We start from the raw sequence: 16688 nt of genomic DNA, 5'->3' as shown, positions 1-16688 counted from the left end.
ATTAACCTTACATCAGATATCCAATGACAAAAAGTGATATATATATATATATATATATATATATATATATATATACATACATACACACACACACACACACACATACATACATACATACACACACACACACACACTGTATATACTCGAGTATAAGCCTAGTTTTTCAGCTCTTTTTTTAAGACTGAAAAATCCCCCCCTCAGCTTATACTCAGGTGAGGGTCCTGGTTGGCTTATATTTGGGTCAGCTTATACTCGAGAATATATGGTACATTTATTATTTTTCTCTTTTATTATTGGTATTATTACATTTATTATTATTTTTCTCTATTATTGCTGCTACTGTTGCATTTATTTTACTCTATTTTTATTATTATTAATAATACATTTATTATTTCACTCTGATCTTATTATTATTATTGCATTTATTATTTTACTCTATTTATTGTTACAGTAGAGTCTCACTTATCCAGCATAAACGGGCCGGCAGAATGTTGGATAAGTGAATATGTTGGATAATAAGGAGGGATTAAGGAAAAGCCTATTAAACATCAAATTAGGCTATGATTTTACAAATTAAGCACCAAAACATCATGTTATACAACAAATTTGACAGAAAAAGTAGTTCAATACGCAGTAATGCTATGTAGTAATTACTGTATTTACGAATTTAGCACCAAAATATCACGATGTATTGAAAATATTGACTACAAAATGTGTTGGATAATCCAGAATGTTGGATAAGTGAGACTCTACTGTACTTGTATTCTTTTCCATTATTATTATTATTATTATTATTATTATTCATGTATTATTTTATTCTATTATTATTATAAGAATACATAAGCACATTTACATTGAAGAAGATGAGAATAATGATTTGATCAGAGATGGACAGTCTTATCTTAAATTTCAGCTTTATGTAAATATTAAAAAACATTTAACCTACTGATGCCTCAATTAATGTAATTTTATTGGTATCTATTTTTATTTCTGAAATTTACCACCCTCGGCTTATACTGGAGTCAATGTTTATCCAGTTTTTTTTGTGGTAAAATTAGGTTCCTCGGCTTATATTTGGGCTGGCTTATACTCGAGTATATATGGTACATACATACATACATACATACATATACACACACAAACACACACACACACACACACACACACACACACACACACACTTTATTATGGTCCATGGACCCCAGTTGTTAAGTGGATAACATACAGTTTACAAAACATTCAAAGAAAAAGTGATATAAGCTGATGTCTAGTGACACCTGGTGGGCCACATATTCCTCTCACATAAACCATTTTAAAGGTTTTTATTTATTTTGTGTCAAAAGCTTTGCAGAAATGAATAAGTATAAAACTGATTTTTAAAGGTAAACCGAGGGCAAGATGCATTTATTCTGAAAACCACTGACAAAAGGAACAAAAATTATTAGCAGTTACTGCCTTTGTGATATTTACATTAATCTGTCCTCCCTCTTGTGCTATTGTTTTTTTTAGTTTAGTGCTATGATGATTAGAAATTAATAATCTTAAATTCTGTTTTGAAGCCTACCCAATTCCCTGGGAAAGGATGAAACAAGCTTGTTTTTCCTGACCAACCAGATGGCAGAATCACTGGGTGGCAGTGGCTACTGTGTGGAACGGCTATCAGTCCCTTATGTACCTCTTGTGACAGGTAGGCAATTGATGGCTCACATATCTTTTTTTAAAAAAAAATCAGTGTTTTTTCTCTTTTGTATTTTAAAGAATTTGCTTTAAACATTTTTGTTCATAATTTCATCCTATATTAACCTTTTTAATGTCTTTCCTTATATTTCTTTGTATGTGTTTGTATTTACCCTATATAATCATGTATAAGTAAAAAAAAAAAAAATCAACCCCAAAACTCTGGGCTGGCTTATCCACAGGTCAATGTGAGTACTATATCTTAGCCCTTATTAAAAAGGAAACTATTCCCTTCTCTGAATAGAGTGGCATGAGGTGAAAGATTAGTCTATCCTGGGAAAATCTAAGAGAAGCACCAATCTCTTCTATTTTCTCTGCTGTGTTATTGCTTCTGTCTGTTTTGAATGTCTAGTTGGAGAAATGGCAGCAGCCAGAGGCAGCCGGGTCCCCAAATCAGCAATGATGCTTTCCATTCTCCTTGGTCATATTCACAGGTCATACGAAAATCCATAATTTTGGTCCCAAAATCTGCCCTCAATCTACATAGATTGATTTATACATGAGTATATACAATACACTATATTATTTTTATAATTCATTTTGTGTCCCAGTCTGGAGAGAAAAGATGTGATGTCAGTGAATGAGCAACAACAAGGGCAAACAAACAGCATTATGGTGTAGTTTTATTTGTCAGGTAGGTTTTCCACCTTGGAGGTTTTAAGCCAGACAGATCCTGGGCCTCACCAAATTACAAACCCCAGAATGCCCGGGGCCGTGGTGGAGGCTCCTTCCTTGGAGGCTTTTAAGCAGAGGCTGGATGGCCATCTGTCGGGGGTGCTTTGAATGCGATTTCCTGCTTCTTAGCAGGGGGTTGGACTAGATGGCCCATGTGGTCTCTTCCAACTCTACTATTCTATGATTCTATGATTCTATGATTCTATGCTGCAGGAGGCAGAAACCGGATTTAAAGTGGATCCATGCTCTGGTGTGATGAGGCATTAGGATACCTAAGTGAGGCACAGAACCCTATATGGTTGTCAGAGTTCCTAGTGTCTGGCAACTATTTTTAAAGATCTGGGGTAGCAAGCTGGACCAGGAGAAGGTATTTCTTGAAATCCAGGACAGTTACTGGTAGTTCAACAAACAGTTAACTACCTGGTATAGTACGACTCCCATGACCCTTCAATTCAATATCCACAGTTAGGTAAAGGTAAAGGTTTTCCCCTGACGTTAAGTCCAGTCGTGTCCAACTCTGAAGGTTGGTGCTCATCTCCATTTCTAAGCCAAAGAGCTGACATTGTCCGTAGACACCTCCAAGGTCATGTGGCCGGCATGACTGCATGGAACACCGTTACCTTCCCGCCGGAGCAGCACCTATTGATCTACTCACATTTGCATGTTTTCAAATTGCTAGGTTGGCAGAAGCTGGAGCTAACAGTGGGCGCTCACTCTGCTCCCCGGATTTGAACTTGGGACCTTTCAGTCTGCAAGTTCAGCAGCTCAGCGCTTTAACACACTGAGCCACCAGAGGCTCCGTATCCACAGTTAAAGACATTCAGCTCCCCCCTCCCCAAGCCCAGGAAGTGTTTGTGGGCTTTTCCAGGTCCTCCAGTGCAATACTATTGTATGATTCAAGTCCAAATACAGTAGAGTCTCACTTATGCAACATAAACCAGTCAGCAGAACGTTGGATAAGCAAAAATGTTGGATAATAAGGCGGGATTAAGGAAAAGCCTATTAAACATCAAATTACGTTATGATTTTACAAATTAAGTACCAAAACATCATGTTTTACAACAAATTGACAGAAAAAGCAGTTCAATACACAGTAATATTATGTAGTAATTACCGTATTTACGAATTTAATACCAAAACATCGTAGTGTATTGAAAACATTGAATAAAAAAACATTGACTGGGTTGTTGTATGTCTTTCGGGCTGTGTGGATATGTTCCAGAAGTATTCTCTCCTGACGTTTTGCCCACATCTATGGCAGACATCCTCAGAGGTTGTGAGGCATGGATAGTCCAGGGTGTGACAAGAGTTCTTAACATTAATGCTGGCTTCCAACTGACAAAGGACTCTTGTCACACCCTGGACTATCCATGCCTCACAACCTCTGAGGATGCCTGCCATAGATGTGGGTGAAACGTCAGGAGAGAATACTTCTGGAACATGGCCACACAGCCCGAAAGACATACAACAACCCTGTGATCCCGGCCATGAAAGCCTTCGACAACACATAAAACATTTGACTACTAAAAAAATTGACTACAAATAAAGATATAATTGCATAAAATGAACTTACAACAATGTCGGAAGTTAAATCTGTAAAAATTTCAGTCCTGTGACAATTTTTAAAAATCGGTGATCCTTGCTTGTCTAGAGAAATAGCTGTGGATCCGGGCGGGAGGCAGACTGCGTTGGATAATATAGAACGTTGGATGAGTGAAGGTTGGATAAGTGAGACTCTTCTGTTTGCTATTATCCATAGTTTCAGGTATCCTTTGGGTTTTAGGAATGTATTCATCGTAGATACTGGGATCATACTATAGTCTCACATGGTATATGAGAATGTTAATTGCTCATAATCGAAGACAGCTTGCACATTTATGGTAATTCTTCTACTATCTTGACTTCATCGTTGTTTGTTTGCTTAGAGCCTTCATTCCCATCTCTACAGTCAAAAAGACTCCAGAGCAGCTTACAGATTTTTAATTTGACACTTCCCTATTCTCATGCTTGCAAATCAAAATGACATGAAACACAAGGAAAGGGGAATGGAAGTGGGAGAGAGGATTAACTCCAGCAAATCCTGGCTGCTGTTCAGTGTCTCAGAGACCATGGCAATGGCAGCAGGGATTGAGGGAGTGCTTTTCCTCAATTACTAAGTTTAGGCGTGATAGTGCAGTGCCCTGACTAATCTTCTCTCCTTCTACGATGTTCAGTTGATATGAGGGCAGGGAGCCAAAAATCTGGGTTTATGCAAATTCTGTTTGAAATGAAGTATAGCTACGCCCTAGAAGTTACACTCAGATGCTTTTAATTCTGGGAATTTAGCCCTCCACATTTGTTACTGTGAGGAGCTTATGAGGGCCATGAAAGTTGAAAACCCTTGTTTTGTTTTTGTTCCTGACACCTCTAGGAATCTGTAGCTCCTCTAGTGCATCTCTGTAGTCAAGCTTGAGCTGGAGGAAGCAGCAATTCCTCGGAAGCCCGGGGCTGTGGCGCAGACGGGAGAGCAAGCCATTGCAATTAACTGCAATGGATCACTGACCAGGAGGTCATAAGTTCGAGGCCCGCTCGGAGCTATGTTGTTGTTTGTCTTTGTCCTATGTTAAAAGGCATTGAATGTTTGCCTAATATGTGTAATGTGATCCGCCCTGAGTCCCCTTCGGGGTGAGAAGGGCGGAATATAAATGCTGTAAATAAATAAATAAATATTAATCAATATGTGAATAATCAAATCCATAAAGTTTTAATCCGGAAATGTGGAGGGCTAACTGTATATTATAAAGGATTTTATTTGAAGCCAGTAGACACTTTGAGGTTTGTTTGGCGTTTTTTGTGTTGCCAAAATAAACTCCTTTTTTCTCCCACTCCCTTGACTGTGCCACACAATATTATGCATTCCAAATGCAGCCAGTTGTGCGTCAAATAAACCGAGATCCAGCGTCTTTCTCCAGTCATCTAGTTCTCTTGATCCTGTCATCATGTTTATGACTTTTCTGCTATCCTATTTTTGAGTTTCCTGACTAGCATGTCAACCTAAATGTTTTGTTTCCACCCTTGTACATCTCTTGATATTTAGCTCTGTTTCCATCTGGCAAAAAGCCTCATAAATGCAGGCGCAAGTCAAAAGGTAAATTTGAACTATAGCTTCATTTTTGCAGCATTTTCCTGTTGTGGTTTAGATTTATAGACACCCCAGTAAGCATCTTGTGCGTAGATAGAAAGAAAGAGCTAGTGTTGCTTTCATCTCCTTTTTTATGTTGTGAGTTTGGACCTCATCACACGCAATGTTGAACCCGTCTCTAGACACTTTCCGAGTTGCATCCCACGGGACACATCACACACTACGGTTTCTGTCTTGTGGGCAACCCGTGAAATGCCACTGGAAAAGTATCTAAAGATGAGTAGTTTTGAATGATGGGTTGAAATGGACTCCACTCATCTCTAAATGCATAGAATTGGGTTCTTTTGCATAGAGTGTGGCATTTATAGAGGTATTGCTGTAATAGCTTGGTGCACATCTTTGAACTTCTGTTACCAGTGCTATACTTTTTCACATTGTGAATGTGGTTGCCACATTATTAACTGAGCACCTACCTTTTGCTTGATATTCAAGCAGTGCTTCTTGTAAGTCAGAGAATGGTACAGAGTGACTCCCAGGTATTTTGGCATGCTGCAATGCTCCAGTGGGATTCCTTCCCAGATGATCCTCAGAACTCGAGGTGCTTGTCTGTTTTTAAGATGAAAAGCACATTTCTGTGTTTTAGATGGATTAGGAATCAGTTGGTTTTCCCTTTGATCTTTGGTACAACAATAAGAAGCAGTATTTTTAGGGAGCCAAGCTATCATCCTGCTGGACTTAGTTCACAAACAGATTCATCATTGCTCAGTACAATTCCTATCTGTTAAGGTAGGCTTAGGAAACATTTGCAGCCATGGCAATTATGCCACAATCATGAGCCATGAAAAATCTGCAACCAATAACTCAATGGCAGGATGTATTTTTTTTTTTTTTACAAAAGCACTTGATGGGCCTATGGTGGCCTTTTCCCATTGGAATTGCCATTTGCACTGACAGCTAGCTATACCCTGGTTCAAATCTCAACATAGCTATGGACTTATTAAGTGGCCCTTTGGTACATTATTGAAGGTGAGGAGCAAGGGCCAGAGTGTAACAGCTTGCCTCCATATGATATCACTTCTTATTGTATTGACAAAGGATATACTTAATGATTTTTACAAATCAACTTTCTCTTCTTAGACCTTTGGAAGAATTAAGTCGGACTTGCCAGAGAATCTTCATGCATTGGTAGTGTAGTATTTGCATGGTAGTCGTTGTTTTGCAGAAATAATTTGTAAAAACAAGAACACAATATGCCATACACTGCTGGTACAAAAGACAACAAAATAGTGAGAGACGATGAATATTCTATTCAACTTGCATCAGTCTGGGGCTATGAAAATAAGTGTATGAAAAGATGGGTGATGGAATTCTTGTTACTCTTTTTGTCCAGATGAAGATAGACTGTCCAGGAGAAAGAGTATTGTGGACACCTTGTCAATTCAAGTAGACATTCTGCCAGGCTGTAATCTGGATGAAAGGGTATGTACATTCTTGTTTAATGAAGAGGATGTCATTTTTACATTGTGTTCTGTAATGCTTTCCAACATTCCCACCTTTAATTTAAAAATATCAACTCAAAATCCTGGTGGATTCAATATTGCTGATGTTTCTGGGCAATACTTTTATCATAGTCCAGCCACCTAAAATATACCAAAGTCTGATGTCTCTTTGGTACTCTTTGGTATCGCATGTGAACTGACACTGTATCATCCTAAAAGACATTAAGAACTGTGATTTCCACTGGAAACTAAAATTGAGAGGAGGTTGCTCAACATCTAGGTAAAGGTAAAGGTTTCCCCTGATGTTAAGTTCAGTCGTGTTCAACTCTGGGGATTGGTGCTCATCTCCATTTCTAAGCCGAAGAGTCAGCGTTGTCTGTAGACACCTCCAAGGTCATGTGGCCGGCATGACTGCATGGAGCGCCATTACCTTCCCGCCGGAGCGGTACCTATTGATCTACTCACATTTGCATGTTTTCGAACTGCTAGGTTGGCAGAAGCTGGGGCTAACAGCAGGCGCTCATTCCGCTCCTGGGATTTGAACCTGCAACCTTTTGGTCCACAAGTTCAGCAGCTCAGCGCTTTAACACACTTCGCCACTGGAGGCCCCGCTCAACATCTAAGACCATCTAATTAAAATTGTGTCATTGTTAATATTTTATTATTATATTTATTTATATACTGCTTTTTCTCTCTTAAAAGAGACTCAAAGAGTCATGAGGTTTTCAAGATAAAAGATAAACGTGTGATAAGCCAGCTGTCTCATCCTTCTTGGCAACTAGAGTTGGGGCTCAAATTGGAATAGTGTCTCATGTAAGGTGATAAATCATGTCTATTTTTCTTTTGCTAAAAAGAGTGGATAATTTCAAAAGTTTTCTTCTTACTGGGTGTAGTTATGAAAGGCTTTACATACTTTTAATTATTTTTTTTAAAAAATCTAAGAACTTGGATTCATGGTAAAAACATTTTTGTGGAAGGCAAAGATGTGCAAAGGAAAATTCTCACAAAAATTCTAGAAACAAGAAAAATCTCACAATGTTCATTTTAGTCAACAATTCAAAAATATGTGTGAGTGTTAATCCTAACATTTAAAATGCTTTTAGGGGCCGCAGTAGCACAACGGTTAAACAGTTAGCTGCAGGAAATCTGCTGACCAAATGGTTAGCAGTTCAAAGCCACGAATCTGGGTGAGCTCCTGGCTGTCAGACCTAGCTTCTGCCTAATACCTAGCAGTTCAAAAGCATGTAATGCAAGTAAATCAATAGTTACCGCTTCGATGGGGAGGTTAAAAAGGCACCCCATGCAGACAATGCCGGCAACTATCAGAGAAAGTCTATGGACAACATAGACTTTGAATGCGATTTCCCTGCTTCTTGGCAGGCGGTTGGACTGGATGTCTCATGAGGAATCTTCCAACTCTGTGCTTCTATGATTCTAACAGTCTTCTTGGCATGGAAAAAATGGAAGAAGGGCATTCCCCATGGCCGGAGTTGAACATCGCATCCAGAGGCCAAGGATAGAAAGGGGAAGGCCTTTGCTTCTGTCTGTGTATTGTATGTCATTGTTCACTGTGTGAAAAGGCATTGCCTTATATATGCAAAACTGTAATCCACTCTGAGTCCCTACGGGGAGATAAAGCAGAATATATATAAAGTCTATTATTATTATGTATTATTTTACTCCATACTTATAACGTCTCAGAGGGGTAAGGATAGTCCTGACATTGACCCTAAAAATAATGTTTGATCTTACTCAAATCAATTGAGGCTAGCTTTTAACAATATTTTCATCAAATTCTTCATCATTATGTGTGTTCTAGGCAAATAGCACTGAAGAGATCACATTTGAAACACTGAAGCAGGCCATAGGTAAGAAAGATTGTGTTTCTATATCCACTCATCTTGTTGCATCTCACATTTTGTTGCCCTGCTCAGCAGTTTGGATTTCTATTGGTTAATAAATCTTGGCTAGTTAATCAACCATGGCTTGTTAGAAGATGTAGGCTCACACATCACATTACCTTCCAACTCCTCCTATAGCTTTGTGACAGGTAAATATGACCACTGTCACTTTAGTGATTTATTGACTTCTTTTTCCATTGCTTCCATATTGTTGGTTGCTTTACTAATGTCATCAGAGACTTTGCAAATGTGACCCTCAGTATTTTTATTTAACTTCCCAAAAGACAACAATGCGCTTGAGGAACAAGAGAAGGAAAAGAGGCGTCTAGTGATTGAAAAATTCCAGAAGGCTCCTTTTGAAGAAATTGCTGCACAATGTGAAACCAAGGTGAGCATTTAGACAGTGGTCTGCAACCTGCTTGCTTATGTGAAGCCATCTTGTTCTTCAAAACACTCAATTTAAATATCCACATTTACTAGATCTCATTTTGATAGTTAGATGTTCCAAATTTATTCAAGGACTCTCCTGTTTCCTGACCCATAATTTCATACACAGTTCAAACCATTTGGTGCAGCCTCATTAATATTGAAAGAACCGTAGTATGCAGCTGAATAAGATGCAAAGTGACCTAAAGGATGAAAATTGATAAGATAGAGGTGATGGCCTTAAGGACAGGATGATGGCTGGGAAACCTTTTCCTTTATTTGTTAGGATGGAGTGAATTCCTCACTCTGCCTAGTAAAGTGTCAGCACCTTGTATATCAAGGGAGAGGGGACATTTAAATACCAGAAAACAATTAAATGAAATTGTTCTCATTCTGGGGAGGTTCCAGCCTGGAACATGGTCCATTGGGTCATGGCTCCCCATCCATACAGGTGAGCTGTTGATGCAATTAAATCCCAATAACAAGCAATGCCAGCTTTATGAGCTGTCAGTTTTCTAGCTTAATTTGTTGGAAAAGTGCAGTGAGAATCTAGCATTTCTCTAAAATAATAAATCATTCCTCTTTTTAGGCAAACTTCCTCCATGACAGGCTGACACAGATATTGGAGCGCACTGTTCGGTAAGGCTTCAGGAATACATTTGTTTGAGGCTGCGATGAATATGTGAAACAGATGATTTGGGGTTAATTAACTTGTTTTTCTTCTGTAGTTTTAAAAGACTGCATCCATTTTGGCTTTTTTCCTAGGACTTGTTTCCAAGTAAATATGGTTTGAGTGTTGCAGGCTGTTGTTAATAACAGATGCCAGTGTGTCTTCCAGTGACTTTTCTATATTACAAACACTTGTTGCAATTAAATTGGTTTAGTAGCCATTCTTTCTCATAGAATAAAACAATGATAATGTTGGAATGGGCCCATGAGCTTCACCCAACAACTTTGCCAGGCACTGGCTGCATGGAGAGAATGAGATTCATTGAAACTGTAATTGAAATATGGGTCAATGACATTTCTGTGAAGTTTGGAGGGGGAGGGAAGCAGGCCAGAAGAGGCTGCTTATGGCCCTGGTATCTGTAGGACCAGTTCCGAAAGTTTCATTTATCATCCAACAAAATATATTCTCTCTAGGGTAGGCATGGGCAAATGTCAGCCCTCCAGGTGTTTTGGACTTAAGCGACTGGGGGGTAAAAGGAAAGGGCTGGAGCTGTTAGGAATAGTGGGATTTGAAGTCCAAAACACCTGGAGGGCTGAAGTTTGCCCATGCCTGATCTAGATATTTCCTATGGGCTCATTTATTGCTATGATAAGTGCCTAGATTTGAATGGCGACTATGTTGAGAAGTGGTATTTGGATCTGGCTTTCAACTGCAAATGGTAAATGTTTTCTCCTATACTTTGTTCATTTTAAATTCCAAAACGTAATGTACTTTCTGGATAATTGTCCACATGATGTAAATAAAGGGGGGGGGGGCTTAAACAGGAGGCTCAGGAAGTGGGTAGCAGAAATTGATGATTTGGAAAGATTATCCTCACCAAGTTCATTGCCAAGTTCACAGCAAGATATATTTGATATGCTCACAGTCTGCACAGTGATTGGGTTCAAAGAGATCAAGTGAATTAATTAGGTAACAATAATACAAGTTGCCCTTAGTTAATCCAATCATGAATGTGGCCTCTTCATTTGCGGGGATGGTGCAGCAAACCTTTGTTTCAACAGAGTTTGCTATTATCCATAGACTCACTTTTACATGTGTTGTTCAAGAAAGTATTTCTATGCAGATATAGCGGTCATACTGTACTTAACCAAGGAGCTGATACAGGATTAACATTGAAAAACATGAGTATGTATGAATGTGTGAAACTTTAAAATAATATTCCTTTTTCTGTTTTTGTTTTTAGGCCACCTCCTAGCCCTTCTGGAACAGTATCAATCACTGCTGGACATGCCCATTACCAGTCCATCCCAGTCTATGAGATAAAATTTCCAGATCTTTGTGTGTACTGAGCATCCTTCATTTTTTAAAGGAGGATTTAAACATCTCTGATACTTATTCCACCTAAAAAGTTTTCTCCAGATGCACTGAACTTTCAACTCCTGTAATTCCCGAGCATTAAACATACCAGCTGGAAGATTTTGTCCAGAACATCTGGAGAAATAAAGGTTGAACTAAGCTAATGTGACACCCATAGAGTAAATTACATTTGGTTTAGAATTGCACTCCTGTGACTTTTTAAAGGAGGGAAATAATTATTATTTGTAAATCATATTTCCCTTTTTTGCTGTATTTTAACACTTTGTTACTTTTTGAATTTAATTGCAAATGGCATTTTTAAAATATCTGTATACACATGAGGGTTTTTTTTACAGGTCTAACATGTATTTTTCAAAACACTTTTCTTTCTCCATTTCAACAAGTTTACAAAATTGATAAGCTCTTTGTGTTCACATAGAATAGGCCTTCTCTTAGTAAATGTAAAGTGTGACTCTCTTTGTGACCAAAACTGTAAAGTTATGTACACATAACTAGAATAAGCCCCATTGCATTTAATGAGAATTACTGCATATACTTGAGTCTAAGCTGATAAAGCCCCACTCAGCTTATATTCGAGTGAGGGTCCTGGCCAGCTTATATTTGGTTTGTCTTATACTCGAACATATAGGTAATTAGAGTTGGACAATCTTATCTTATTAAAGTAATTATTATGTTAAATTAGAGTTTTATGTAATTATTCAAAAACATTTAACCTACTGATGCCTCAATTAATGTAATTTTATTGGTATCTATTTTTATTTTTGAAATTTACCAGTAGCTACTGCATTTCTCACCTTCATCTTATACTTGAGTCAATACATTTTCCCAGTTTTTGTGGTAAAATTAGGTGTCTCGGCTTATATTCGGGTCAGCTTATACTTGAGTATATACGGTACTTCCAAGAATACATGCACAGGGCTAGACTGTTAAAGGCCGATGACCGATAACAGTCTGGATTGAATCTCCTGATCCTTCCCAAAGAATCTTGAGATGTTTGGTTTTGTCTTATAAGATTTGAGATTTCAATGTTCATCAATAGGAGTATAGTGTCTAGATCCAGGGAAGTCATGCTCCCCCTCTATTCTGCCTTGATCAGACCATACCTAGAATATTGTGTCCAATTCTGGGCACCATAATTGAAGGGAGATGTTGACAAGCTGGAAAGCGTCCAGAGGAGGGCAACTAAAATGATCAAGGGTCTGGAGAACAAGCCCTATGAGGAGTGGCTTAAAGAACTAGGAATGTATAGCCTGCAGAAGAGAAGCCTGAGAGGAGACATGATAGCTATGTATAAATATGTGAGGGGAAGTCATAGGGAGGAGGGAGCAAGCTTGTTTTCTGCTGCCCTGCAGACTAGGACACGGAACAATGGCTTCAAACTACAGGAAAGGAGATTCCACCTGAACATCAGGAAGAACTTCTTAACTGTGAGAGCTGTTCAGCAGTGGAACTCTCTGCCCTGGAGTGTAGTGGAGGCTCCTTCTTTGAAGGCTTTTAAGCAGAGGTTGGATGGCCATCTGTCGGGGGTGCTTTGAATGCGATTTCCTGCTTCTTGGCAGTGGGTTGGACTGGATGGCCCATGAGGTCTCTTCCAACTCTACTGTTCTATGATTCTATGATTCTATGAAATGCTGCACCCAGGATTTCTTCATTAAGAAGAACCTAAATTGTTTAGAAAGAATTCTTTTGCTAACTGAAATAGAAAAAAAGGTATGCACAGATAAGGGGGTATGTATAAGCGTTTTCCTTGGTTGAAAACTTAATGTAAGAGCAAAGATTTTGCATTCAGTTCATAAGAGCTTGCACAAGTTCCTTTTCTGAACTACAGCTCTTACCTTCAGTGGCCATACTATCTGTGGGATTCTAGCCACTGTACTCTAAAAACACATTTTTTCTAGCCAATACTGGTTTTCAAACCAGGATTGAATTCAGATCACACTTTCTTCTCCTTATAATTTTGTTTTTAAAATGCCGCAGTTTTGTAAACTAACAGATGGTCTCTTCCTGGGTGGTGGTTCCACTTAAGAAGATCCATGTCCGCCTGGATGAAGGACCATGATGACGATCATAATTATGTAACTATATTTATGCATATTATCTTGAGCTACCCAAGACATTTCGATTGCACTATTCCACATAATGATTTGGAAACCCATTAAAAAGTGTCTTATCTAATGGGAAGAGGGTAACAAAATGTGCTGTATTTCCTGCCAAAGGTCAAAAGCTGTGAAGCAGAGCCCCAGACATGTGTGGGACTCTGTTGTTGATGTGCCATGCTTGGCTCCATGCTTGAATGGAGCACCTTTTCCTGCCATTGCTGGGACTTCTAAATAATAGAAGTCCTCTCTTTGTTTCCAGAGCCGCATCTCTCGAGAGGCAGAGAGCTTCTGTTGGAAGCTCTCAAAGGTGCAATATTTTTTCATGTCTAAAGAAATATAGTTTCATACAGACTGGATTTCAAGAAAGCAGATTATTTTGTCAACGCTGGGGAAATTAATAGGAAAGATATATATATTTGATATGGCAAGAATAAAGGAACAATTACTGATAAATGCTAAACCGTGAAACTGAAGAAGCAAAGGTTGCATTGTGTGAAGTCTCTTTCTTTGTATTAATGAGCGTTCTTCAAACCTATGTGATGAATAAGACCTTTTGACAATATATATATGTGTGTGTGTGTTAAGATGCTATGACCCACATATGTTAAGGACCTTGTGGTTTGTATGTATTTTACTGTGTTTAATGGCTAAACTGAAGTTCATATATTTGGTATAAATGTTAGGATATAATCCTTTCTTAATGTTGTGTTGCAAAGTGTTGTATAAAAATGTGCAAACGATTAGGAATGTTGTTATCCTTGCTGTCCTGTAGGTAAAACAGAGGAGTTGTTGTAGTGCAAAGACCTGACTTGTAAGACTTTAAGCTTGGATCCAAAGAGCCCAGTGGATGTACTCAAAGCTGTCCTCCTCCAACACTGGCCCCTTCCAGTGTGTTGGAAAGTAACTTTCCACACATTTGGAGGGTCTCAGGTTGGAGCCAAATGACCCAAAAGATGTGCACATTGTTCCCCCTTTCAGCTGCAACTCCTTGTATTTCACTAGATGGTTGTCCCCAAGGCCTGCAAATATTAGACATGCAAGAATTTCATGGAGAGCCTGGAAGGACCCTAAACAGATTCATACAAAGCCTTTGGATCCTGAGCTCCATCCTGCAAGATTGTTCTTTGGATAATTCATCCTAATGAACTAACTGTGACCTCCCCCCTTGAAGTAGCAGTAGATCGCATGTTGAGATGAAGACATTGCATTAATCTATTTTAAAGGGAATATACGTTGTTATTATTAGGATAGCACATACCCATTTTCCTTGCTATTGGTAATTAATCTGATTGGTTATCTTAGACTTTCCTTCTAGAATGAACTCATTTCTTGGGTAATTGCTTCCAAGAGGCTGAATAATTTTCTGGTACATTTTAACCTGTAAAGATATTTAAAATGTTGCCATTTGTTAGATCACAGAGCTTGGAATAGTATATTTTTCCAACTACACTTCTGGCCCTTTCAGTAAGCATAACCAGTAGCCCTGCTGGATGGGGCATTCTCTGTGTTGTAGTCTAAAGAGTAACCTTTTCCAGCTGTAATCCTGACTACTACCCCATTCCTACAGCACCATAAATAAATTCATTGTATACACTTTTAAAATGTTTCCTGAGGATCAATAGGACCAAGCAAGAATCATTTGAGTCTGCACTCAGAGCATTCCCTGTGTTTGGTCCACAATCTGCCTGAAGGACCCGACAACACACTTTGGTTCCCATTATATTAAGACATCTCTTCAATTAATGACCCCGTTCCAACTTTTCTTGGCCTGTTTAAGTACCATCTACATAAAACCCATCTACACACACATAGGAAAGTTGGCCTCTAACCCATGGTCCAGTATGTCTTCATGTACAATAGTTTTCAAGGTGTCATTTCAGCAAGATATTCTGTGGGCAAGGCAAATCAAAATATTGTGCACCTGGATGGTGTTTATTTTAAAAGCCACTACACTGTGGACATCATTGGATTACTTCTCAAGCATGGTTGCTATCACTGTTGTTTTTGTGCCAAGCTCTCTTACCACAAATGGGATTTGCACAAACACTCTTGTACATCTTCTATTTGTACACTTATGGTATAAGTAGGAGAACTTCATAGGATGACTACACTACCTGCTTTTTACACACAAGGAAATAGCCTGGACATTTTTCATGAAGAATTGCATCCAAATGAGGCCAACTGATACTAGTTTGTTCATAAATCTGCACTTTTGAACACCTCTGTTTGGTTTTTATGGGACACTTCCCTTTTCTTACATACTTTGGGATTCAGAATTCTTTGGCCATACACAAATGTCTCTAAATTATTTTCATTCACACGTGTTCTTGACATTTGCCAACAGGGTTCTTTCTTGGTATCACTCAAGAACAAAATCCTAAGAAATTGATGCACCATATAGTTCCTTGCCTATTAGTTGTACCTCAAATATGAAAACAGGACTCCTGCGTAGTGTATATGTAGTCTTGCTTTTCACTGACAATCATTTCTGTAGCTTCGTTATCCTTAGAGAAAATTATTGTAGTGTAAATGGAAAAGTGCAGTTATCTTCATGCGTTGAAATCAATCAATTATATAGAGTAAAACTAATGTTAGTTGATTACTTTCCTGTTCACGTTATCTTGGCTTTACCTAATGGCTGGTTTTTATTCAATGTAGCAATGTGATTCTGTAATGTTCTGTATTCAGGAAAATAAAAGGGAAATGAAGATTCTGCAATTGTACATTTCATGTGAGAGTTGTCTTCGGTGTGTGTTTTCTTTGTCTTAGATCATTTCTAATTATTTGGTTTTGCTGTTGTTGATGCTTACCACTTGTCAATGCAAATACTTAAGGGCGGTTTCTATTTCTTTTAGAAGATGACATATTATGGTCTAAACCAGAAATTGCATATTTTTAAAAAGCACTCACAGGAAAACATCACACCAATCCCTTCCTCTAATTTAAGTTCTAGTATTAAGATAATTTAAGAAATTTGGAAAGCTGGCCAGCTCCCTTCTTCTTTCCGAAATAAACATCTGATGGGAAGATACACAACACACACAATGCTCTAATGTAAATCTGTTACTGTATGCAAGTATTCTAAGTTAGCAAATTGGCTTGTATTTGAACAAAACACTTCATTTAAATCAAATCTGGAATTGTAAGAACATTTGAAATCTTCTTTAGGGAATGCTAAATATA

At 38.3% G+C, this 16688-nt stretch overlaps 1 protein-coding gene across 1 annotated transcript in view; it reads left to right on the top strand.

Annotated features, from left to right (window-relative positions):
* efr3a (EFR3 homolog A) overlaps positions 1 to 16228 on the top strand; it is an 87786-nt gene extending 71558 nt beyond the window's left edge. Inside the window, exons 19-24 of the mRNA XM_062980022.1 lie at positions 1560 to 1687; positions 6924 to 7012; positions 8852 to 8900; positions 9218 to 9321; positions 9949 to 9998; positions 11273 to 16228. Coding sequence (XP_062836092.1) covers positions 1560 to 1687; positions 6924 to 7012; positions 8852 to 8900; positions 9218 to 9321; positions 9949 to 9998; positions 11273 to 11378 — 526 coding nt within the window. The 3' untranslated portion in view covers positions 11379 to 16228. The remainder of the gene's footprint in view (positions 1 to 1559; positions 1688 to 6923; positions 7013 to 8851; positions 8901 to 9217; positions 9322 to 9948; positions 9999 to 11272) is intronic.
* The last annotated feature ends 460 nt before the right edge of the window (positions 16229 to 16688 follow it).

Source organism: Anolis carolinensis, chromosome 4 (assembly GCF_035594765.1).
Source record: "Anolis carolinensis isolate JA03-04 chromosome 4, rAnoCar3.1.pri, whole genome shotgun sequence".
Taxonomy (NCBI): Eukaryota; Metazoa; Chordata; class Lepidosauria; order Squamata; family Dactyloidae; genus Anolis; species Anolis carolinensis.
This window is presented reverse-complemented; position numbering and strand designations above follow the sequence as displayed.